The 26823-nt window shown below is 37.8% G+C and overlaps 1 protein-coding gene across 2 annotated transcripts; it reads left to right on the top strand.

Annotated features, from left to right (window-relative positions):
- Nucleotides 1–23600, top strand: LOC149814926 (uncharacterized). 2 transcript variants are annotated; one of them, XM_089988620.1, is made up of 7 exons: nt 1–184; nt 736–776; nt 5069–5601; nt 5697–6834; nt 16602–16892; nt 18588–22952; nt 23076–23600. In XM_089988620.1, the coding sequence occupies exons 2-7, from the start codon at nt 738–740 to the stop codon at nt 23475–23477; spliced, it is 6768 nt and encodes a 2255-aa protein (XP_089844746.1). In that variant the 5' UTR covers nt 1–184; nt 736–737; the 3' UTR covers nt 23478–23600. The 2 variants fall into 2 exon arrangements, with proteins under 2 accessions (XP_089844746.1, XP_089844745.1); XM_089988619.1 differs by having other exon boundaries at nt 33–177.
- Nucleotides 23601–26823: the final 3223 nt, after the last annotated feature.

Here is a 26823-nt window from a genome sequence, read left to right as displayed (position 1 = left end):
AACATCATTGGTTTGGTATTGTTGGTATCATCATCATCATCATCCCTCTCAATCTCATAGACCCTCTCCCCTGTGTTCCACTTGCTTCCATTATTGTTGTTTGTGGATAGAAAGCGCGCCCTTAACGTGTAGCTGTTTCCTGGTGCATAAATCAAGCTTGTAGCAAGCAGATCTCTGGTGAACGGTTGTTTATTTCATACTTGATCTATACATTGATTATATTCTGGATTTGAAAATAAATCTTATTAAAGACCAATGTTGTTGAGGCGTGATCAGTATTTTTATCAAAATTTGGTGGTTCTATTGACCGGGAATCACCTGCTAACGGAGGATCCTGATAAATTGCATGGTATAAGAGATTTGTAAGAGTTGCAGGATCCTGTAAGGCATTTCTATCTTTTCCTTGATGTGGGATTTCCCCTGCTTTAATTACCCCTTCCTTCCAAGCCCATGATTATCTTGCCTGCTAGATCAGGTATTCTTAGATCCACTAAGATCAGTACTAACCAGTAACCACCCTCAAAATCACTGGCCAACCTATCCATTCACGATCCTTGTTTGGTGAAACAACCATCTTCCGAAAATCTTTTGAGGCACTTGAGATCCTGATCAGGGAGTTTCGGCTTCCTGGTTCTGCTTGGTCTGTTGGTTATCGTGTTATTTTGGGTTGCTGAGCTTCAATAAGTTGGATGCCATTTATGTGTTGAACCCTTTTTCTCTCTGCTTTGTTTACAGGTATGGGGAGGAGGAGGAGGAGGAGGAAGAGGAGCAACCAGGTCAAACCATGTTTTTTATTTATTTATTTCTAGGCTAAAAGAGGAGGAAAGAGAAAATGGTGATATTCATTAATTTAAAGAAAATGGAGGCCCAAACCGACACTTATCAAGCAATTACCGGAAGTTGGGGTGAATAAAAAATATCTTGAAAAACTGATCACACTTTTTAAGCAATCATAGGTTCGTGCTGTATCGATTCAATCTGACCACATATGAACCTTGTGTTTCACATCCATAGGGTTCGATTACAAAAGAGAGATAAAAATTTGAAAAGAATGTGATTTCTACTCAATAGTTCTGTACCTTCATTTGTACCAACTAATCCTTTATCTTAAATATTTGAAACCTGAGACATGGAATTTGCCATATTCGGTGCGTATATGAAAATTATCCAAAGTTATTTTTTCGTTTTGTTTATGATATTCTCTAGAATCGGTTTTGTAGGGTCTTTGCTTTCTGAGACTGCTGAAATGGGTGATAGTTTTGATGTTCAGTATCCAAAATTAACATATTTGCAGTTCAGTTCCTCTAAAGTTGCATTAAGAAAAAGTGGTTTTGGTTCTGAAAACATTTTAGTACCTCTATTTATTGAATATTCATTTTCAGTGGTTCAATTTTCATGTAATTGCAGTGTAGCCGTTCTGAAATTACTAACAATGTCTAAATTTAACAATAGTTTAGAGAAGTGGCTTTATTCGTGTAGGCAATGTTTTGATTCATTTTGAACTTTCAAAAAGAGCCATTAAATCTTTCTTGACCTGCGGAAAAGCAGCTAGAAATTTTTTTAATTAAGAAAAGTGCTTAGATCTCTTTAAATGTGATTAGTTTATAGACTTGTGGTTGCTTCTTGACACAAACGCATTGTTATTTGTTTGCTTTGTCTGGTTCACCATCATTTGGATTGGATTTCGTCACTAGTTATCTTATATAGTTTACTTGTGTTGATATTTTCACATATAAAGTTTGTTTTTTTAATTTCAAATATTATGGGCCCTAAGGCTATAGCAACCAAACTACCAAAACCATGAAACTAGAGGAGACAAACTTTTTAGCATGTGGAGGCATTGTCAGATATAAGTGGTATTCTGAAAATATCTATTTAAGAGGTAAAAAATTGCAATTTTTTTTAAAAAATAAGTTTATTACAATATTATCATGATATTGTGGTGGTAATGTTATGATATTTTTAGTCCTATGTCACATAGACACTTCACTTAGCATGTGTATCCCGTATCTACAAGATACTAAACATTATGGTGACACGACATGACAATTCATGGGCACGGTCAAACCAGTTTCAGATGGTTAACATTGTGTCATTAACTTTATCTATTTTGTTTTATGATCTTATTTGCTTGTTTTATATTCACTTGAATTCTTTTTCTTTTAAAATTTGTCATCAATTACATACATTTCAATTGCAAATTAATTTCATTATTTGATGTTTTTAATTATAGTGATTTAGAATTATTGTTTTATACATTCGCACACACATACATATATGTGTGTACACGTGTCCTTGTAACCTAATTATTGATTATTATCGAATTGTACTGAGTGAATCTGCATTGTGTACTGCTCACACATCCATATGTGACATAGTTTTAGTCACTTTTACTTTCATATTTTCTTTCTGCATTTAAAATTTTTCTTCTTTCTTTCATTTCTTTTAGATTTTAAGATTTTTATAACTTATATATACATTTCAATAAAAAATTTATTATCTAAATATATTTTTTTCTTATTTATGTTACATTTTTTATTTTTAAAACTTTTTAGTTTCAAGTTTTTCTGATTTTTCTTTTGAAAATTTTACCAATACAACTCATATTATCGCAAGATTTGGTTAGCTAAGACAGATATTTGTGACTATGTGTTGAGGCACTAGATTAGGTATATCTTCATCATAGTCACAAATACCGGTCTTGATTATATCTCGGTGAGGAAAAATCTTGAATATTGTCCCTTTTTTGGATAAATATCGGGAAAAACTCATGGAAATGTAAAAAAGTTGGAAAAACTAAGAAAAAGTCGATGTTAAGCAAAGAGGCAATAAAACATGAAGATAAATATAACTAAGAAAAGATATAAGTTAAGCAAAAAAACAAGAAAACATGAGCATAACACAGAAATATAAATTCTAGAGATTTTCCCGATATTATCAGGAGAAATTTAAATTTCCAATATTTTCAAAATATCAGAAGGTTTTGAAAATTGATAGTTGATCAAATGACTTGAATCATCTTATTAGCTTTCCACACAAATATAATTATAAAACTCAGCGTATCAGTTAAGCATTAAAAAAGCGATACATATGTATCACAACAATTTTTATTATATGTATGTCTCCTTTTTCTATTTGCCAGAGAGAGAGAGAGAGAGAGAGAGAGAGAGAGAGAGAGAGAGAGAGAGAGAGAGATTTTTATGGCCTCATTAAGTTCAAAAAAATTAAAAAATATCTCAACTGCCCTTGCTGACTATGGACTAAGCCCATTAGTTGGCGTCTTAGCAATTTTGGACCCTTTAAAACCAGGGCCCTAAAACAGGTTTGAGTTTACAATCATCATATCCAGGATCGGACCCATTTTTCTAAATGGGTCCATATTTTGGACCCAACCAAACCCATGTATCTAGTAAAACCGGGTTGAGTTGGGTATAATCGGTTCGGGACGTAAGGAGGTAATTGATGTATTCTGGATTCAACTTAAATCTTAGGATTTGGACTTGGATCAAGTTTTCTGTGTGATTGTACCGATCCTAACTCTTATTTTTTGTTACCGTCATTCCAAGCCCGTCTTGATTGGAGCCACTCACGTAAGGATAATGTACATATAGACGACATCTAACATATGGAAAATTTATGTTAGCCACCTCATGTTTCAATATATTTAAGATGAATGCCTACCTTCAAAAGAAATTCCTCTTGTAACTGCTTGAGTTGCTTTTCATATCAGTTAACTTTATGTATAAGTTTAAAATGACACCTTTGCCCACTCCCTTCAAGTGGTTGAATGCTATTTTTTTTATTTTTTTTAGCTCCTATATTTGTAGCTATAATTGAGGCCAATTGAGTTAGGATCTCTCCGAATCGTATTCACAAATATCAGTGTTGTGTTGATTGAGAAAAGCGATAAAATCATTCATCGACAAGAAAATGATTTAAACACAAGAATTCAAAATATCACCAAATTTTATTTGCTTATTTACGAAGATGGTTCATCTCCGCTTAAAAGGAAGAAATAATAATAAAATAAAATAATAGGGTAGAGGCTGTCTACGTCTCAATTCATGTAGGTAGGGGTGGCAATCGGATCAGGGGTGGCAATCGGATCAGGTCCGCGGGTCAGAATACCTCAACATGAACACGACCCGTTTATTAAACGGGTCAGATGTGGCAAACACGAAAATGACCCATTTATTAAACAGGTAACCCGACACGGCTAACCCGTTTAATAAACGGGTCAAGTTGACACGACCTGATAACATAGACATGATAACACGGGTTGACGGGTTCATGTAAATGGGTTGACCTGCACGCCTAACCTGTTTATTAAACGGGTCAAACGGATTGGCGGGTTGGCATACCCCTAACACGAACACGACCAGTTTAATAAATGGGTTAAGCGGGTCGACCCATTTACAACACGAACCCGTTTAAGCCAAACCCTAACCCCGCTAAGAAGCGGGTTGGCGGGTCGGGTCAGATTTTGCCACCCTTGTATCTAGGGCTCCGTGCAGCCACCTTTAATGCAAGATGAAGTGAGAATAAGGTTCCTTAATTTTACAGACCTCAAAACCGTCTTTGGTGTAGGACTTTTTCCCAAAGAAAGAAAGCAAATTAAAGGTACGTTTGTGACCTCAATAATATTTTTTCGAAATATCGCGAAATATCCTCCTTGCCGAGAATATCTTGATCGAGAATGACATTTGTGAGTATGGTCCAAATCTGGCTCGGCTACGAAGGACATCCCCTTCAAGTCAATATGTAAGTTACGTTTAGAAGGTGTTGATTAATTAATTTCTACGGTTCGTGGTATGCTCTCTCAAGAATACGTTTAGAAGGTGTCAATTACATGTATACTCGACCCCCTTCACCCAACTGAAGCCAAGTTACTTGATATCCAATGGGTAGCAAGTTGCCATTTTACAAACTTCTAAGACAGTTCATTTCCTCCAATCCTTTTGTCAAACAATGAATAGTCAACCATCTATAGGATAGGGTGAGTGATAATAGGAATAGTTCATCCCTTGAGTAAGCTACTAAAACGTTTTCAGTTGCTTTGTTTTAACAGGAAAATACTATGGCTCCTCTTGAAGAATCAAGAAAGAAGAGGAAGATGGATGAGCCAGGGCCATCAAAGCATGATCCTTTTAACGTATTTCTAAGCTTTAGGGGAAAAGACACCCGCAATGGCTTCACGAGTCATCTTCACAAAGAATTAGAACAACGTGGTCTATCTGCCTTCATCGACAGTGAAGATTTGGAAAAGGGTCATAGAATTGAAGAGCTGTTGGAATATATCGAGGGATCCAAGATTTTTATACCCATTTTCTCAAAGAATTACGCAAATTCTACATGGTGCCTTAAGGAGATCTCAAAGATGGTGGATATCAACAATAAGGAGGGGCAAGGGAGGCCAATAATTCCTGTATTCTTTGATGTTTCTCCTTCTGATGTAAAAAAACAGAGGGGAACATTTGAAGTTGCTTTCAGAGAACACGAAAGTAATAAAAATTTGGATAAGGAGAAGGTGGATAAGTGGAGGGACGCCTTGAAAATAGCTGGGGGTATTTCTGGGCATTATCTCCCTGAGATAGATGATGGGTAACATCTCTCTCTCTCTCTCTCTCTCTCTCTCACACACACATAAACGTGTTGTCATCAATTATAGTAATGCTCTTGTTTTTGGCATATTGCAGGAACGAGGCAAAGCTAATCACACGTATAGCTAAACAAGTTTCTACTATATTGAACAAGGTCCAATTTGAAATACAACCTATTGGGATCGATTCTTCCATAAATGATGTGAAGCAAATGTTGAAGACAGAAACAAGTAGTGTTTGCATGATTGGAATATGTGGGCTGGGAGGGATCGGGAAGACCACAATTGCAATGGCCATCTATAATGAGCTGTCTCCTAAATTTGAAGGCTATTGTTGGTTCCTCTCAGATGTGAGGGAAAATGCAAAGAAACAGGTGCTTCCATCTTTACAAGCAAAGCTCCTCAATGGCGAATCGATAGACAACGTTTGTCAAGGTATTAGTTTGATCAAACAAAAATTGCGGTCCAAGAAAGTTCTTTTGATTATTGATGATGTGGACAACATAACACAACTTGAGGCATTTACAGCCGACCGAAAGGATCGAAAGCATAACAAAGAATGGTTCGGTGCAGGAAGTAAGATTGTTGTCACAACAAGGGATGAGGATGTACTCGTAAATTATGGATTGGAAAAGGAAGAAATTTATCGCCCTAAGGAACTGAACGATGTTCAGTCACTTCAGCTATTCAGTCGCCATGCATTTGAGAGTGGCCAACCGATAGCGGAATTTGATGAGCTAGCCAAGGAAGTTGTGAAAGTAACCGGGGGCCTACCACTAGCCCTTAAAGTTTTCGGGCCACTCTTTTATGGAATAAGAGACAAAAGAAAATGGCAACAAAAGTTGCAACAATTGAAACGAGATCAACATAAGGGTATTCACGAAAGGCTGAAAATAAGTTATGACGGTCTAAATAAGGAACAAAAGTGCATATTTTTAGACATAACATGTTTTTTTATTTGGCAAAGGATAGATTATCCTAAATATATGTGGGAGTATATCCTAAATATATCAACAGACATTCTGGAAGAGATTCTGGAAGATCTTCAACGCAAGTGTCTTATTGAAATCAACAGACAATTTGCCCGATTTGATAATCACATCCTTATGTTTAAAATGCATGACCAAGTTCGAGACATGGGAAGAGCGATAGTTCAAGAAGGGAAATTGAATCCTCAGGATTTTAGCAGGCTCTGGGACAGGGATGACATATTGAAGGTGTTGGAAGACGCACAGGTATTATCTGACCTTGTTTCTGTCATTTGTTTTTGTAGAATTAGACATTAATGGCCTTTGACTTTATTATTAATTGGCATATGATTGATCCCAAAGCATAGACCCACTCAATGTTTGGGTTAATCAAGGAGACAAGATAGTTTCTCAGTCAATGTCTGGGTTTGACCTTGGTTAATTCAAATGGTGGAGTCTGCACATTGCTTCACTTTGGAGTTGTCACACAATTCCTGTTTACTTGACTGCTTCGCATGTAACAAGACTTCAAAAAGCCTCATTAATGTCCCATGAATGGACTGACGAGAGAGCTCATGTTATTTCGGACAAGCTCTAGAAAGGAAGATTATAATATGAGGTAGTCTTTTAGATTATCGCATTCATCAAGGGTATGATATCTAAACGAGCAAGAAATTTCTATTAATTTTGAAAAATATATATATGTGTGTGTAAGTGGGGTATAGCTGCGCAATCCACAGGAGCGCAACCTCGAGTGAAACGATGCTGAGAGCGATGGTCGACGCTCAACATTTTTTTTGCAAAAACACACTGAAAATAACATCAAAAACAAAAAACAAATGCCTTTTAGTTCTCAACAGTCTAAAGGTCCCTGCGAAAAAATTGCTAAAAACGCTTTTAGCATTTTTTATAGCAATTTTTGCGATACCCGTCCACGAAGCTCCATGATGGACTGCCAGCACAATTGTGCAGGAAGCTGCGCATACCACTTTATATATATATATATATATATATATATATATATATATATATATATATATATATATATATATATATATATATATATATATATATATATATATATATATAAAACCAGCTGCAACGTGATACTTTTAAACAGTGTTTTAAAAGTTAACATGACTCGGCTTGGTCATGTTAACTTTTATTTTACATAAAATCTATAAATATATGTATCTATTATCTATATTTTATTAATATATTATATATAATATACATTGTATGATATTTTTTATAATATATTGAATGTAGAATTATATTAGTACATGTACAATCATATTTTTATATATAATATACATGATATTATATATATATATATATATATATATATATATATATATATATATATATATATATATATATATATTGTTGGTGTTTCTTGCAAAATCAAACACAGAAAACATACCTATAATCGCCATAGAGTGCGCGTGCAAAGTATTCGACGTTCTCTTCATCCGGTCGATGCCCACGATGAGCCTAGGCCTTAGGTCGACGCTGAGCAGGACCCTTTACCACGTAAGCCTTATGTGGTATTTGGGGTAGACTAATTGCTATGAATCTCTCATCATTTTCATGGCAGCTTACCCCTTATATAATGGGAGAAATAGGTAGTTACGTGAATATGATCTCTCCACATTCATGTAACTCCCACCTACTAACCTCATTATGTGGCCCACCGTTAACGGTGTCAAACCGGATCACCCTGTGGGTTGAACCCAAACCCATTTTGTCCAACATTCTCTCACTTGACCCATTGACACCAAAAATACACTAAATCGAGGTTTATACCGTTATCTCGATTTAATTCTTCATGTGGGTTCACAAGTTATCCTTTATCACAATGATGAATCATATGAGTCATGAAGATGAACACTCCTTTATGAAATGTCATATTCTCATGTATTACAATATAATTCACCTTCAGTGCTTAAGCATGTTGAAATTACCTTTATGAATAGGTTGATCTCTTATCTACTCTATTGGTCCTTTAATATTGTTATTCTGCTATTCTAGGTTAATCTCTCCAATCCATAAGAAAGATCTTTTATGCAAAATTTACACAAAGCTATAGAGAATCAAATTCATATATACAAATGTGATCACATAATATATTGTCATACATAAGAAAGAATTAAAAAGACTCATCCCCTTTACATGTTGACAATACTATCCCAATACTAACTCTTTAGTAAGGGGATCCACAATCATTTTCTTCATTCCATTTATATTAATACATACAAGATGATTCTCACTCCTTTCTTTAACAACAAAATATTTTAACTTTATGTGTCGACACAATGTTGAGCTCTTGTTATTTGAAAAGGACACGACTGCTTCATTATCACAAAAGATCTTTAGTGGTCTCTCAATAGAGTCCACAATACCAAGACTTATAATGATGTTTCTTATCCAAATGGCCTATGAAAAAGTCTTGTATAAAGCAATAAATTCTGCCTCCATGGTATGAGCAGCAGTGGTAGACTACTTTCCACTTCTCCATGAGACAACACCACCCACTAGTAGAAAAATGTATCTAGTAGTGGATTTTCTAGTGTCAATACAACCTCCTAAGTCTGCATCAAAGTATTCAATAACCTCTAGGTGGTCAGCTTTTCTGTAGGTCAACATATAGTCTTTCGTTCTTTGTAAATAGCGCATGACCTTCTTCGCTGCCTTCCAGTACGCAATGCTTGAAATTGACTGATATCTACCAAGCATTCTCACAACAAACACTATATCAGGTCGAGTGCAGGTTGACGCGTACTGCAAACACTGAACTGCCGAAGCATATGAGACAACATTCATCTGAGCCTTCACAATATCATCTTGAAGACAATCTTTTAAGCTCAATTTATCCCCTTTCATTATAGGTGCCGAACTAGGAAAACAATTCTCTATCCCATATCTTTTAAGAACCTTAAGGATATAGGATTTTTTAGAGAGGCCAAGGACACCTTTAAGTCTGTCATGATGGATCTCGATTTCAAGGACATAAGTGGCCTCACCCATGTCCTTAATATCGAAATAAGAGAAAAGAAAATATTTTGTCTCATATAATAGATTCAAATCATTAGTTGCAAAAAGAATATCATCAACATATAAAACCAAAATTATGAACTCGCTCTCACTAATCTTAATGTAAATGCACTGATCAACAACGTTTTCAGTGAATTCAAAGTTCATAATTACCTGATTGAATTTCTTATACCACTGGCTGGAGGCCTGTTTAAGTTCATAATTTGACTTCTTTAATTTGCAAACTAAATTATTTGAGTCATCTATACTGAAACTAAGAGGTTGTTGCATGTATATCTCCTCATTCAGATCCCTATTCAGGAAGATATTTTTCACATCCATCTGATGTAACTCTAAATCAAAATGAGCTACGAGGACCATGATTATCCTCAACAATTCCTTAGTTGAGACATGAAAAAAAGTCTCATTATAATCAATGCCCTCTATCTGTGTGAAACCTTTTGCAACAAGCCTAGCCTTGTACCTCTTCATATGACCTTTTGAGTCTGTTTTGGTCTTATAGACCCATTTACAACCAACAGGTCAAACTCTATCTAGTCGAGGTATAAGATCCCACACTTGATTCTTCGCCATAGAGTCAAACTCTTCTTTCATGACATTGATCTAATGTGTTGATCTTTCACTTTTAATGGCTTCTGCAAATGTGAAGGAGATCTTCATCAATGTCCATGAAATCATTCCACTCTTGTAAATACACCACATAGTCCTAATGGATAACAAATTTCTTGATTCTTGTGAACCTACATACATGTGATACAGGTGATTCAAAATGAGCCATTGTATCCTGTTGTTATTGTATATCCTCATTAACAACCAGATCTAGTTGAGATTGATGTTCATTGATCGAACTTTCTCTTACATTATCCGAAGGGACAATAATAGAAAAAATTGGGCCTTTATCCTTAGCAAGTGTAAAACCTGAATCCTGCATTTTCTCAAAATTAATATTTTGAGACACATCTATTCCAACATAACCATTTTCAAGAAATCTTGTTTTATTTATTTTCACTATCTGTGGTGTATGAGATAAACAATAAAACCTAAAGCCCTTTGACCTTTTTGGATAACCAATGGAGAAACCACTAGTTGTCCTAAGATCAAAGGCTTTTATATATGGGTTATACAATTTAGTTTCTATCGGACATCCCCATATAAGCATATATTACAAAGAAGGTTTTTTACCTATCCATAACTCATAAAGAGTCTTTTGAACAACCTTCGTAGGAACCTTATTCAAAATCTGTATTGTTGTCCTAAGAGCATCACCCCACAAGGTCAAAGGAAGGTTTGAGTGATTCAACATTGCTCGAACCATTTCTTTAAGCGTAAGGTTTCTTCTTTCAGTTACATTATTCTAGTAAGCACTATCAGACATGGTATACTGAGGTACAATGCATTGCTCTTTTAGAAACCATGCTAATGACCCTTGCTTTTGTTCTATCTCAGTATAGTGACCATAATATTTGCCACCTCTATCAGACCTAACAACCTTAATAACTTTACCAATTTGTTTCTCTACTTTTTTCTTGAAGTCCTTAAAAACCTAAAAGACTTCTGATTTTTCAAATAATAAGTAGAGATATATATACTGTGAGTAATCATCTATAAAAGTGATAAAATACTTTTCACCTGTATAACACAGTAAAAAATGGACGCACACATCTGTATGCACTATTTTCAACTTTTCATTATTGCGTTTGACATCTTTCTTATACGTGTTAGACTACTTAGCCTTTATGTAGTCAACACATGGCTCTATATTCATCAAATCAAGGGATCCAAGGATTCTCTCTTTCACGAGTCTTTAGACTCTCTTTCGAGATGTGTCCTAACCTTCGATGCCAAAGCAACTAGGATTGATCATTCTTTAGGTCACGCTTATTGTCAATCATTGTATTCTCAATGGAGTGAGATTCTTGAATTTGGAATTTGGTTCTTAATCGATATAAACCATCGCACATATATGCAAAACCTATATTCATTGATTTTTTTTATAATAATAAGCTTGAAATTTTCAAATTTAAATATAAAGCCAAACTTATCAAGTTTTGAAATTGAAATCAAGTTTCGACTATAGGATGAAACATAGAGTGTATCAACCAAATCAAATATAAATCTCGACTCCAACACAATTATGTAGGTTCCAACATTCTTGACATGTGAACGTATCCTATTTCCTGAAAATATGCTTTTTTCATGCTCTGTTGATTCCCTCTTATTCAGAAATGCCTGCAAATAGTTGACAATATGTATCATGACACCAAAATCAATTTATCAACTATGCAATGAAGCATGAATTAAATTGCACTCATGAGAAATAAATGACTTATTACTTTTATTTTTGAGCCACTTCTTATAATTTAAATAATCCATCTTATTATGCTTTTTTTTTGCAGAAGAAACACTTTATAGAATAGCATCCTGACTGAGATTTAGCTTTCGCCTGAGAGTTTGAACTCTCCTCAGTGGATTTTTTTTTATTCTTCTTCTTGAAAGAGCTTTTCTTTAACCTCAACCTCTGTTTATTCTTATGAGAGATCATATATGCACTTGGCACCCTCTCACCCTTTAATCTCTCATCTTTTTCAACACACTTGTCCAAGAGGTCATTAAAAGATCACTTATCATTATGTGTATTATAGAAGATTTGAAGGGTCTATACTTAGTAAACAACGAGGTTAAGATCAGATGGACCAAGAAGGAGTCCGAGATGGTGAACTTCATGTCATTCAATTGAGTCACAATATTTCTCATTTTCAAAATGTATTGTCGGATGTGACTGTCACTAGAATATTTTATAGACATTAATTTAGACATGAGCGTACTGGCCTTTGCCTTATTAGAAGTGACAAATTGAGCCTCACTGGCTCTCAGAAATTCTTTTATTGTCTTGCAGTGAGGAATGACACCTCAAATATTCTTAGCCACCTGAAATTGCAAAAGCAACAAGCTAAGTCTATTCAAGTGCTCCCACTTCTCAGAGGTAGACTTCTGATAGACTATGCTTTGCTCTGTAAGAGCGGGAGGTTCGTCAATTCTAAGGGCCAGATCTAAATCCGTATAGCCTAAAATGAATAAGATGATTTCTTTTCAATTAGAAAAATTATATCCGTCTAAAAGGAGGATATTACTAGAACTGTCGATAAGAAAGGAACCTGATACATAAATGAATGAAAAACAAAAAAACATTATTATTAGTGCTCAGACGAGACTTGTGTTGAAAAGGTAAAAGTGTGACCTTTTATTTTTACCTTTTCTGAGACAAGCACAGTTGAACTATTAACGTTTCACTTTGGTGGAAACGACAATACTCCTAGTTTCTTCGTCTCTTTAATTCACAAGGAATTAACTTCAGTTGGTGAAACTAGCAGATCATGTAACCAGAGATAATTCAGTATTGTACCTTTGGGTACGTACATGCTTCATGGGCTGAAATATACATCTACTATCACATCTTGTGTAAATTTGGAATATAACGACCTACCTTTGGGTAGAATCGATGTTTCATAAATTTACACACAAGCATAATAATGAATCTTAATACGGTCCAAAGAATTCTTAATCAGCATGACTCATATCACTTTGGTAATAACATGAATCAGTCAATCAAGATCTTTTTACCGAAAACATATTCATATTATGGAGCATGCCCATGAACACATTTTAATGTTTGTATATTCATGACAAAATATACTTTATATCGTCAAAATACAAGTTCATGCTTTCACTTATATGCATAAACTAATTTTGATGATAAAATGTTATGAATTTAGTCATAATTCATGCCTAATACATTATTCATAACTTAATCAACATAAAATACATGAATTAACATATATAAGTCATGCGTCCCATACAATAAACACTTTATAAAGCATAAAAAATAACAAAAGCAAGCTCATATGGGTAAAACCTGGGGTCCACAAGTTGGAACTAGTCTGAAAATACCCCGAACCGGTCATCAAAGGGTCCAAACCGGTTCTGAACCTTTTGAACCAGTGCCAAGTATGAACAAAAGTGCATAAAACCCTATAATTGTATGCCGAAATCCCTGAATCTTCATATATTTATAAAAACAGTTCTTAGCATCTCAGAACCGATGAAAAACTGGAAGGAATTAGTCAAAACTGGCTTCGAATTAGTCCCGAAAAGGGTTGTATCGGACCCTGATCCGGTTCAGGCCAAATAGTGTCTGGACCCTGAAGAAGCATGGGTTCGACTCGGTTCAAAATGTACCTGGGTCAGATATGTTTCGAACTGAACTCGGGTTGGACTCGATCAAAACTAGATCCGGGTCTGACCCAGTCCTAACAGGATCCAGGTCTGACCCGGTCCTAACTTGATCCAGGTGTGACTCGATTCGAATTGGACCTGAGTTAGATCTGGTCTGAAATGGACCGAGTCTGATACAATCTGAACTGGACCCAGATCTTTCTGGATCAGACCCAGACTCAGAGCCATTATGGGTCTGAGTCTGATCCAATGAAAATAACAGACCTGATCCACCCAAATGGGTTTGGATCGGGCTTGTCACCAGGTTGATACGTCAGACCCGATCTAGTATCCGATATTAAAACAAAAACCTAAGGGAATCTGTTTACTATATTTTAGAAACCGAAAGGTTTCTCTTATCTTCGGTGACCCACGTCATCGTATGGTGACCGACGCCGACGACCAACCGACAATGTTCACCTTTTCCGGGTGACACACCTCCAATGACACCCTAGCATCACACCGATGAGAGGTAAGAATACTGTATTCACCCCCATTTTTTTTATATGTCGTCAGACCTGCCGGTAAATCGGTGATGCCGCCGGGCAGCCAGCCACATCTGCAAGGCCTTCGTCTATACACGACGCTCTCATCTCCCCAGCGAAATGCCACCGGTCGAAACTTCAGCCCAATGGCTGAAGAAGAAAAATGGGGTTTTAAAGATGGGGGTTTTCAAAACCCTGGTTGCCACACATCTTTGGATAGACGCTGGCGATCCGACGAAAACAACTCCCCCCTTCGATGCCTTTTTGTGGTGACCCTGGCGTAGGTCGACCACCCTGCAACCCGGCAACGCATGGGGTTCGATCCTCTATTTTTTTTTTTAAACAAACGGTCGTCCGGACATTCATTGCCACCAACGGCCGGCTGGAAAGTTGCCGAAGATCTCATCCTCAGGATTTTGATGGCGATGGCATCAACAAGGCAATTGTAGGCACCTTCCGACCGAAAAAATCGTCGGCGATGGTGACCTGCATCCGCCCTCCCGGATCACCAGCCATGCTGTCGAGGGACTTCACCGGTGAGGATGTCGCTGAAGCAGCGACCCAATGGCCACCTTCTTTTTGGTGAAACACAGTGGCGATGCCTTCCTTGGTGGCCACTTCTACAACCCCGACAAACATAATATAAATAAATAAATAAATATATATATATATATATATATATATATATATATTTATATTTATATTTTTTTGCTGTAGCCCCACGACAACAGTTTACTGAGAATTTGGCATCGCCATCATCTGTCGCTATTTGCGACAGACTATCAGAATGATGGGTGACCCATGTCACCCAACAACGACATGCCGTCAGCGGTATTGGTGCATGTCTTGAATCCAAAAAAATGCTGGAAGCCCAACACACACGCACGTGCAGTGAAAGCGTGGTGGGTCCATAACCCAATGTTGACGTTTCTTGCAAAATCAAACACAAAAAACATACCTATAATCGCCATAGAGTGCGCGTGCAAAGTATTCGACGTTCTCTTCATCCGGTCGATGCCCACGATGAGCCTAGGCCTTAGGTCGACGCTGAGCAGGACCCTTTACCACGTAAGTCTTATGTGGTATTTGGGGTAGGTTAATTGCAATGAATCTCTCATCATTTTTATGGCAGACTACCCCCTTATATAATGGGAGAAATAAGCAGTTACGTGAACGTTGACTTTTCACGTTCATATAACTTTCACCCACTAACCCCATTATGTGGCCCACTAATAGTGTCAAACCGGGTCACCCTGTGGGTTCGACACAAACCCATCATGTCCAACATATATATATGCGTGACTCACTCGTAACTTGGACCAAGTTTTGTTAAAGCTGATCCGGGCGAGTCACCCGGTCAACCTGCCAAGTTTTTAAACCATGGTTTTAATTGACACTCTTAGCAACCATAAAAAAAAATTATACATGCCATCATGTGGGAACCAGCAGAGCTGGGATTCAGGGAGCGGATATGTGCCACGGCTAAGCGCCATAGCTAATCACGTGACAGCATTTTATGTGGGGCCTTCACTCTGAAATGGTGGGCCCCATGCAAATGCTGGCCTTCACTTAACGGTTCCTTCTCAACTCCTCCGAATGTTGCTATGGTTGTTATCCCGCATGGATGATACTTTTCTTTTTGGAAAGAGAAAATAAAATTCTGTAAAGTTAAAACGAAGATGACAAAAATACCTAAGTCGGTGACAAGAAGTCAACAGCATGAAGTGTTACTTATATTTTATACATTTCTTGAAATCGATGGGTTTGATAATTTCATAAAGTATTTCAAATTTTAGTAAAGAGGTTAGATACAACGTCAAAGCTTATGTAAGAAAATTTTCTCTATCAATAAAAAAAGAAATAAGTGAGAAACCATATTTGTTACCACCTGCATGGTTAGTGGGAGTTGCGTGAGAGCATTAACATAAAGACGTGCGCTGGATCAAATTCCGTTAGTGTGCCTGAGTTTGTCTGCAACGGTTGAAACACATAAAGCAGGGCGGTCGTGGATCCACCCCAGGTTTACCTCGCAAGGAGGTGGGCCCATTAAGTGACTCAGTTCACATCGACTTCCTTGTGACAATAAAAAGAAAAGTTTGTTGCTTAGGTTGGTAATGGATGAATCGGTGACACCATTTTAGACTATATGCCTATCGCCTTGGTTGGTTTGAGCTGGTGCTAACCAAATTTGATGTAGTCTGTTTTGTTTGTTACTTTTTGCAGGGATCTAATAACATCCAAGGCATCCATCTCTCTTTACGTGAGGACGGACACGAGCTTTTGAGCTTGAGCGCGCTTTCAGCAATGCCCCAACTCAAGATGCTTCACATAAATGAAACATATAAAGGTGTCGGCGACGCAATTGAAGATGGACCCATACAACTCCCAAGCAAGATAAATTATTTGAGCTGGGAATACTGTAGATTGAAGACGCCCCTGTTTGATGGCCGTGCTCTTAAGCAACTCGTTGTGCTCGACCTATCAGATGGTGAATTTGAAGAGCTGGGTAACATGGTTAGTCCTCTAACGATATATAGCGGTAAAAAAAATTATGTGAAACATGCAGATTGATCATATGCGATTGGTATTTAGCCTAACCTAGTGTAGGATCAACTAAAAGAGTCCCTTCATTCAAATGCTACTTTAGGCAGAGCCAATGCAATCTCCTGCCTTGTTATATGAGGTACCTGGATTAGTCAATGGCTGGGAAAGTGCGGCTATTTGAGTGAGAGATATGTAAGGGTCATAGCCAACTTGACATACCCTAATTAGCAGCTGTATAAGCAGCTTTTTTTTTTTTTGGATTTTTCTTGTGAAGCAACCATGTGAGCTAATCGAGGTTCTATGGGATGTGAAGGCTACTACTTAGCTATTCTCGTTATACCCAAAGCAGCTTACGCAGTCATGTGATCTCCTTATTTCTTTTTACTTAGGTTTTTTATATTTAGCCTTATTAGGGTTTTTTACTTGAATACACTGTTTTTGGTTGATTAGAGTTTTTCCTTTGATTTTCATTGATTAGGGCTTTGAATCAAATATCTTTAATCAAGGTTTTTTTTATTTGATTGGGTTGTTTTTCATTGATTAGGGTTTTTTTCATTGATTAGGGCTTTGAATCAAATATCTTTAATGACGGTTTTTTATTTGATTGGGCTGTTTTTCAATTGATTTTCATTGATTAGGGTTTTTCTTTGATTTTCATTTATTAGGGCTTTGAATCAAATATCTTTAATCAAGGTTTTCTTATTTGATTAGGTTATTTTTCCTATGATTTTCATTGATTAGGGTTTTTTTTCTTTGATTTTCATTGATTAGGGCTTTGAATCAAATATCTTTAATCAATGTTTTGATTTTTAATTTGATTAGAGTTTTTCTTTGGTTCGATTAGAGATTTTTTTCTTTGATTAGAACTTTGAATCAAATTTTTTAATTAGGCGCCTTTTATACTTGATTTGATTAGGGCTTTTCTTGTATTTGATTAGGGTTGTTTTTCTTTGATTTTGTTTATTAGGGTTTATATTAGTGCTTTTTGATTTATTTATGGTTTATTTTTCTTGTAGATTAGGGTTTTTTGTTTATTGGTAATTTATATATGAATTTTATATTTATATATAAAAATATGAAATCCTATTTTTTTGTCAAATTACCCAAAATTTAAAGATTTTTTGGTACTTGAATCCAATTTGAGATCCATATTAGAGGCTAAAATCCATAATTTTTTGATAAAATTTCATAATTTGATCCCATATAACAATGATTACAACATTTATATATCCAAAAAATATGAATTCTTATTTTTTTCTCAAATTACCTAAATTTTAAATATTTTTTTAGCTTTTAGATCCAATTCAAAATCCATATCCGAAGCTAAAATCCATAATCAACATGTTAATCTCCCTCTCTCTTGGCTAAAATCCATAATTTTAATTGATCTGTCTTTGAGATTCTCAAGGTACAACCCAAGACTCTCTTATAAGATTATGTTATTAAAGAGTTTTTCTATTTTCTATTGTACGTAAATAGAGGAGACTCTGCTAGAATTTTGTTTCCTAGAACCATATTCTATGCTAATTGGATCTGTTTGTATCTACAAGATGCTCATCCTAGGGAATGAACAACATTCAAAGTCATCTTTAATTTTCACATTGTTTCTCATACTTCGGATGCATGCGTTGCTAATTAAAAATGAAAACAAAAATTGATGTGCAGGTGCTTCCAAAGCTGAAGGTCCTTAATCTCCGAGGGTGTAGAAAGCTCATCAGGACTCCTGATTTTACTCTTCTCCCGTGCCTGGTGAAGCTGTTGCTCGACTACTGTGTGAAGTTGACTGAAATCGACGATTCAATTGGAAATCTTAAGAAGCTGGTTCACTTGAGCATGGACGAGTGTCACAATCTGACTGTACTGCCCATTAGTCTTTGTGCGCTGACATTGCTGGAATTCCTTAGCCTTCGATCTTGCGGAGAAATTTCGGCTCTTCCAGAATGTCTGGGGGACTTGAAATGCCTAAAACATCTTGACCTTGGAAGGACATCAGTAGAAGCCATACCAGATTCTATTGGAGGGCTTCAGCTTTTAGAAATGTTCAACCTTTATTGTTGTGAAAGGATTTGTGTTCTTCCAGAATGTCTGGGGGACTTGAAATCCCTAAAAGATCTTGACCTTAGAGGAACATCAGTAGAAGTCATACCAGATTCTATTGGAGGGCTTCAGCTTTTAAAAGAGCTCAACCTTCAAGATTGCAAAAAGATTTTTTTTCTTCCAAAACATATGGGGGATTTGACATCCCTTACACATCTTAACCTTGGAGGGACGTCAGTAGAAGCCATACCCGATTCTATTGGAGGGCTTCAGCTTTTACAAGTGCTTAACCTTTGTGGCTGCAAAAGGATTTCTGCTCTTCCAGAAAGTTTAGGGGACTTGAAATGCCTAAAACGTCTTGAGCTTAGAGGGACATCAGTAGAAGCCATACCAGATTCTATTGGAGGGCTTCAGTCTTTAGAGGAGCTCAACCTTTGCACAAAAATTTCTGTTCTTCCAGAAAGTCTTGGGAATTTGAAGTCCCTAAAATATCTTAAACTTGAAGAGACATCAGCAGAAGCCATACCAGATTCTATTAGAGGGCTTGAGTCTTTGGAGGTGCTCAACCTTGAAAGTTGCCAAAAAAATTTTGTTCTTCCAGAATGTCTAGGGGACTTGAAATCACTAAAACATCTTGACCTTAGAATGACATCAGTAGAAGTCATACCGGATTCTATTGGGGAGCTTCAGCTTTTAGAAAAACTCAACCTTCAAGGTTGTCTAAATATTTCTTTTATGCCAGAATGTCTAGGGGACTTGAAATCCCTAAAACATCTTATCCTTGGAGGGACATCAGTAGAAGCCATACCAGATTCTATTGGAGGGCTTCAGCTTTTAGAAGTGCTCAACCTTAAACATTGCAAAAGAATTTCGGTTGTGCCAGAATGCTTGGGGGACTTGAAATCCCTAAAATGGCTTAACCTTGGAGGGACATCAGTAGAAGCCATACTAGATTCTATTGGAGGGCTTCAGCTTTTAGAAGTGCTCAACCTTGAAGGTTGTCAAAATATTTCTTTTATGCCAGAATGTCTGGGGGACTTGAAATCCCTAGAACATCTTTTCCTTGGAAGGACATCAGTAGAAGCCATACCAGATTCTATTGGAGGGCTTCAGCTTTTAGAAGAGCTCAACCTTCAAGGTTGCAGAAAAGTTTTTGTTCTTCCAGAACATCTGGGGGACTTGAAATGCCTAAAACGTCTTATCCTTGGAGGGACATCAGTAGAAGCCATACCAGATTCTATTGGAAGACTTCAACTTTTAGAAGTGCTTGACCTTCAAGGTTGCGAAAGGATTTTCGTTCTTCCAGAACATCTGGGGCACTTGAAATGCCTAAAATATCTTATCCTTGTAGGGACATCAGTGGAAGCCATACCAGATTCTATTGGAGGGCTTCAACTTTTAGAAGTGCTCAATCTTCAAGGTTGTCGAAATATTTCTTTTGTGCCAGAATGCCTGGGGGACTTGAAATCCCTAAAACATCTTATCTTTGGAGGGACATTAGTAGAAGCCATACCAGATTCTATTGGAGGGCTTCAACTTTTAGAAGAGCTCAACCTTCAAGGTTGCAGAAAAGTTTTTGTTCTTCCAGAACATCTGGGGGACTTGAAATGCCTAAAACGTCTTATCCTTGGAGGGACATCAGTAGAAGCCATACCAGATTCTATTGGAAGGCTTCAACTTTTAGAAGTGCTTGACCTTCAAGGTTGCGAAAGGATTTCTGTTCTTCCAGAACATTTGGGGGACTTGAAATGCCTAAAATATCTTATCCTTGTAGGGACATCAGTGGAAGCCATACCAGATTCTATTGGAGGGCTTCAACTTTTAGAAGTGCTCAACTTTCAAGGTTGTCGAAATATTTCTTTTGTGCCAAAATGCTTGGGGGACTTGAAATTCTTAAAATGTCTTAACCTTGGAGGGACATCAGTAGAAGCCATACCAGATTCTATTGGAGGGCTTCAGCTTTTAGAAGTGCTCGACCTTCAAGGTTGCGAAAGGATTTCTGTTCTTCCAGAACATCTGGGGGACTTGAAATGCCTAAAATATCTTATCCTTTCAGGGACATCAGTAGAAGCCATACCAGATTCTATTGGAGGGCTTAAGCTTTTAGAAGTGCTCAACCTTCAAGGTTGTCAAAATATTTCTTTTGTGCCAGAATGCCTGGGGGACTTGAAATCCCTAAAACATCTTAACCTTGGAGGGACATCAGTAGATGCCATACCAGATTCTATTGGAGGGCTTCAGCTTTTAGAAATGCTCAACCTTTATAGCTGCAATAGGATTTTTGCTCTTCCAGAATGCTTGGGGGAGTTGAAATGCCTAAAATGTCTTAACCTTGGAGGGACATCAGTAGAAGCCATACCAGATTCTATTGGAGGGCTTCATCTTTTAGAAGTGCTTAACCTTCAAGGTTGCCAAAAAATTTCTTTTGTGCCAGAATGTCTGGGGGACTTGAAATCCCTAAAACATCTTATCCTTGGAGGGACATCAGTAGAAGGCATACCAGATTATATTGGGGAGCTTCAGCTTTTAGAAGAGCTCAACCTTGAAGGTTGTGGAAATATTTCTTTTGTGCCAGAATGTCTGGGGGACTTGAAATCCCTAAAACATCTTATCCTTGGAGGGACATTAGTAGAAGCCATACCAGATTCTATTGGAGGGCTTCAACTTTTAGAAGTGCTCAACCTTCAAGGTTGTCAAAATATTTCTTTTGTGCCAGATTGTCTAGGGGACTTGAAATGCCTAAAACATCTTATCCTTGGATGGACATCAGTAGAAGCCATACCAGATTCTATTGGAGGGCTTCAACTTTTAGAAAAGCTCAACCTTTATGGCTGCAAAAGGATTTTTGCTCTTCCAGAAAGTCTGGGGGACTTGAAATGCCTAAAATATCTTGGCCTTGGAGGGACATCAATAGAAGCCATACCAGATTCTATTGGAGGGCTTCAACTTTTAGAAGAGCTTAACCTTCAAGGTTGCAAAAAGATTTTTGTTCTTCCAAAACATCTGGGGGACTTGAAATGCCTAAAATATCTTGGCCTTGGAGGGACATCAGTAGAAGCCATACCCGATTCTATTGGAGGGCTTCAACTTTTACAAGTGCTCAACCTTTATGGTTGCAAAAGGATTTCTGCTCTTCCAGAAAGTCTGGGAGACTTGAAATGCCTAAAACATCTATACCTTGGAGGGACATCAGTAGAATCCATACCAGATTCTATTGGGGAGCTTCAACTTTTAGAAGATATTAACCTTGAAGGTTGTCGAAATATTTCTTTTGTGCCAGAATGTCTGGGGGACGTGAAATCCCTAAAACATCTTAACCTTGGAGGGACATCAGTAGAAGCCATACCAGATTCTATTGGAGGGCTTCAGCTTTTAGAAGTGCTCAACCTTCAAGGTTGCAAAAGGATTTCTGCTCTTCCAGAAAGTCTCGGGGACTTGAAATGCCTAAAAGATCTTGGCCTTGGAGGGACATCAGTAGAAGCCATACCAGATTCTATTGGAGAGCTTGAGTCTTTAGAGAAGCTCAGCCTTGGAGGTTGCCAAAAAAAAATTGTTGTTCCAGAATGCCTGTGGGACTTGAAATCACTAAAACATCTAAAAATGTGTGGTAGCACTGCATCGAAGAAGCTTCTTGATTTTGTAGGCAAGCTGAAGAACCTTCGTGAGCTATATTTAGAAGATCTTGAGGAGGAACTACATCTTGATTTCATTGATGGCATTTCCCAATTAAGAGAGCTTTGCTTACAAGGCCTCCCTTGGTTGGAGTCTCTCCCTCAGCTTCCCTCTTCTCTTCACACACTCTCTCTCTTAGATTGTGCCGTTCTGAAAAGAGGGCCAGATGTTTCGAACCTAAAGGTTTTAACGAGATTGGAGCTTTACGGTTGCAAGGATCTGACTGACGTGCCAGGTATTGAAAGTCTCAAACAATTGACAACATTAGTCATTCGTGGCTGTGAAAGCGTAGGAGGTGATCTGATGAAGAGATTGTCACAGGTAACTTGTTGGTTAATCAAGAAGAGTATGTAAGTTTGGGACGTCTCCATTAGAGTGAGGGGTTTAGTGCATTTCATATCATTTTTCTCTACTAATTGATTCTAACAATTGTGAGACTTGCAGGCTTCATTCGAAGGAATGGATGACTTTTGCATTTCTGGAAGTCGTGTGGGTCACCACTTGCTATTTGGGATTCCAAAAATGAATATCTTCTTTCCAATGAGAGGCGAATTTGAACTGAGTGAGGAGTCACTTTCCAACACAAGCTTTGAGGAGAGATCAGATATTGATATGTGTATCCAAGTCGTGAAAGATGGAGAGATCGTTGCTAAATCTATTGAGCAAGCATCAAAGGAATATGGCAGGGTGGGCTGCTACTGGTTTATAGAAGAATCATATGAGGAGACATGGAGGCGTATAAGGAAAGGCCACGTAATGGTACACGTTCCCACAGCTCAACATGGTTACCAGTTGAGAACAGGTTACATCGGCAATCAATACGAGTCAATTAAGTCACCACAATGATTTTAGACTGAGATATGATACACATATTTTGTTAGTTATGATGCGAAGATTAATAAGAAAAAGTCTTCCGTGTGAAAATCAAATGGGCCCACTCTCATAAAATAAACCCCAGGTAGTCTACCGACCCTCGCGGCTTACTAGATATGGACTCGTGAAAGAGAATGAGGTACAATATACTGACAACAATGATATTCGATCTATCATCCTTCATCTCGAGTAGGGATGGCAGCCGACCGGGGGATAACGGATTGGACCGGGGATGAAGGGCATGAACGGGGATGAAGGTTAAAATCTATCCCCGTGCGGGGATGAAGGCAGGGATGGACTTATGTTTTCCCCGCCCCGTCCCATCCCCAACCCTTTAAGGGATGACTATAGATCGAGGGGAAATGGAGCCCCGCCCCGCCTCACCCCTGTTTGGACCGGGATGGAGGACATGAAACGGGGATGGAGGTTAAAATCCATCCCCATTCAGGGATGGAGGCAGGGACGAAGGTTCAGATTTTGAAATGGGGGCCGGGGTGGAGACCTTGTCCCCTGCCCCCGCCCAGGTCCACTGCCACCCCTAATCTCGATCATTTGGGAGAATTGTCAGTGTCATAACCTTATCTGGTAGACTAAATTGACGGTGGATCAGGTGCAATCACATGGCATATTTAAGTGTGCTTTGCGGCACCTGATATGTCCTCTATCTTGTATTGGATCCAACAGCTGACAGGCTGTACCACAGAGATGCTTGGGTTACATAAATCCTACCAGTTTTTGTAGTCTTGCAGAGCTCACTCGGGCACATTCCCATTTGGTGCTTCCCAAGAGTTCATCAGGCAAGGACAGGACTAGTTCATCACCAATTCACCATGCTGCCCACATTGGACTGTCAACGGGTCTGAATCAGACCCATTTTGGTTCACCCATACCCCAGTGGTGGTCAGGTTATGTCGGGTCAATAAAACGAAATCCAAACTCAAGTTGTGTAATTTAGAAGGTACTTAAAAGTTGAAAACATATTTTTACACTTCCAAAGTACATACATAATACTTAGCTCAGCCGACTCTAGTCAGACATCCGGCAAAAATTATACCTGAAACCCTGCCCGCTTGTCACTCGGGTTGTGTTCGAGTAGACCAGAATAATATTCGGGTCAGCATTTCCATTCACAAACCCAGATGTTTGAGTTTGAGTTGGTTAGTATGTGACACAAACCAGGCACATTGACAGCCTATGCCCTTAGTGGAATTGGTAGGATCTGGACTAAGATCCATTTAAAGGCCTCAAAGAGTTCAGAACCGAATACATGCCCATATTCTATCTAACAAACCTGTTATCCATTTGTATTAAGCCGTCCCCACACATCCTTAATCCAGTACATGTACGGAGTTGCCTTAGTTTTATTCAATCTGAAACGTGGCAAGTTAATGTCCTCTCTCTCTTTCTCATGTTATCTATTTTAAGATCAAACCAAAACTTTACAAGAGGATGACATGTAGTTCATTTTTATGTGATAAAAAAAATGTCGCAGAAATAATGTTAATTTTCCAACTTCATTATACGCAATGAAATACCAAAAGCTTGCTTTATGAGCTTTTTTTTTTATGTGATCAGAAAAATGGAAATGGGCTAAAAGTAGGGGTCTTAGCGGGTCGGGTTTGGTTCAGGCTCAAGTGAAACCAGACTTGGACCAAATTTTTAGGTATGGTATGAGGTCCGGACCTGGGTCTAATCAGGTCAACCATAAGAGAAACCATACCCGGACACAATAAGAACTAGATGGATCAGACCCAGACCATACCCCATAAAACAATGTTTTTTATCATTTTTATATTGAAAATTTGTGGCTCTTAATCGAAACTTTGGTCGGGCCCGGGTCTGATATAAAATTTTACAAACTATACCCGACTCCATGTATTAATCGGACCTTCGGATCCGGATGGGTCTTGATTGGGTCCTTTTATTTGTCACCATACCCAGACCGTATAGGGTTTGGTCCAGGTAAACCCGACCCACTGACACCCCTAGCTGAAAGTTGTAATCGTGCTTTGGGCCAAAATAAAGAAATATAACCAACGGGGGTTTCCACTTGTCTGGTTGGAGCAATTAGTGCATGTCACCTTGTGTTGGGACGTTTCAAATTCGAACCCCATGGTATGGTTGTATAACTGGTAGGGGTCTGCCTAACCTCAGCTTTCTTTGTTGAAAAAATAAAAAAACATAGAAAGGTATAATTAGGGATGTAAATGGTTTGGATTCAGGTTAGATATCTGACATTCATTAGATTTTTTTTTTTATAATTTATGGAAGAGAAATCCCATCAACCTCACATTGGCTGACCCAAGTCCGTAAAACCCTTGAGGTCTCCCATGCCCACCGAAGAGTACATCCAGATTCATCCTTGTCCTTGTGGCAAGAGATGCGACCTGTGAGTTTCAAACTTGTGATGTCCTGTCAAGTGGATGAGCGGAGCCCTTGCGGGCCAAATTCCGTAGATACGTTGACTGTTTTACATAGCATTGAGTGTACATGTTCAGCCTCATTGTGCACGAATTCCCTACTATAGTTGTGATCCAGGTTCCAACCTTGTCCCATGCTCCATTTCATTTAAAGCATAACTTTCTTAGATTTCTTTTTTCAGGATTATTTGCAATAGTTGTTATTTCTTTAAGATTCATAGTTAATAAAATATTCTATTTTAACCAATTGGGACTCGGCTTGTCTGGTAGAGCAGTTAGTGCTCGTCACCTTGTTTTGAGACGTTGTTGCTTCAAAATCCAATGTTTAAGTTGTATAACTGGTATGGTTATGGCTAACCCCAGCTTGCCTATAAAAAAAATCTATTTTAATCGTTGTATATTTTTTATAGGTTTTTTTTCATATTTGCATCCTGAAAAATATTGAAGCCCAAGCTTCCTTTATATTTTTCGAAAAAACTTTTCATTACATCTCACACTTTTGAAAAACTTGCTATACCCACGTCATAGGATTGTTCAACTTGTGCCCATGTTTGTATACTATTCCTAATAGAAGACTGCAAAATAATGGAGTGTCCAATGTTCTTTGATCGTATCTATGTGACAATTTCTCACCGTTCAAGGGCAACAAAATAGCATCGACTGACATTGACTGCCAAGTTCAACCAACTCCAGCTACCCAAACATGCCAGCATCCATATGCAATTTCTATGGATAAGCGAGTGGACCAGACACATCATTATAAGTAGGGATGTAAATTGGTCAGACTCGGGGCAGATCTAGGCATTACCAAGTCTGACTTAATCTGATTTCACTTAATCAGATTCAGATTCAGATTCAGATGGAAAAAGATAAAACCAATCTCAGATCCTACTAACTTA

Source organism: Nuphar pumila, chromosome 15 (genome assembly GCF_984573655.1).
Source record: "Nuphar pumila chromosome 15, dmNupPumi1.hap1.1, whole genome shotgun sequence".
Classification (NCBI taxonomy): domain Eukaryota; kingdom Viridiplantae; phylum Streptophyta; class Magnoliopsida; order Nymphaeales; family Nymphaeaceae; genus Nuphar; species Nuphar pumila.
The sequence above is the reverse complement of the archived record's forward strand: the minus strand, read 5'-3'. Positions and strand labels throughout refer to the sequence as shown.

What these genes read in the sequence shown, in the direction of transcription:
- LOC149814926 (XM_089988620.1), top strand. Translation starts at nt 738, where the DNA reads ATGGGGAGGAGGAGGAGGAGGAGGAAGAGGAGCAACCAG. An exon ending in GGAGGAAGAGGAGCAACCAG is followed by an intron (nt 777 to 5,068) that starts GTCAAACCATGT and finishes TTGTTTTAACAG; the next exon opens with GAAAATACTATGGCTCCTCT. An exon ending in AGGTGTTGGAAGACGCACAG is followed by an intron (nt 6,835 to 16,601) that starts GTATTATCTGAC and finishes TACTTTTTGCAG; the next exon opens with GGATCTAATAACATCCAAGG.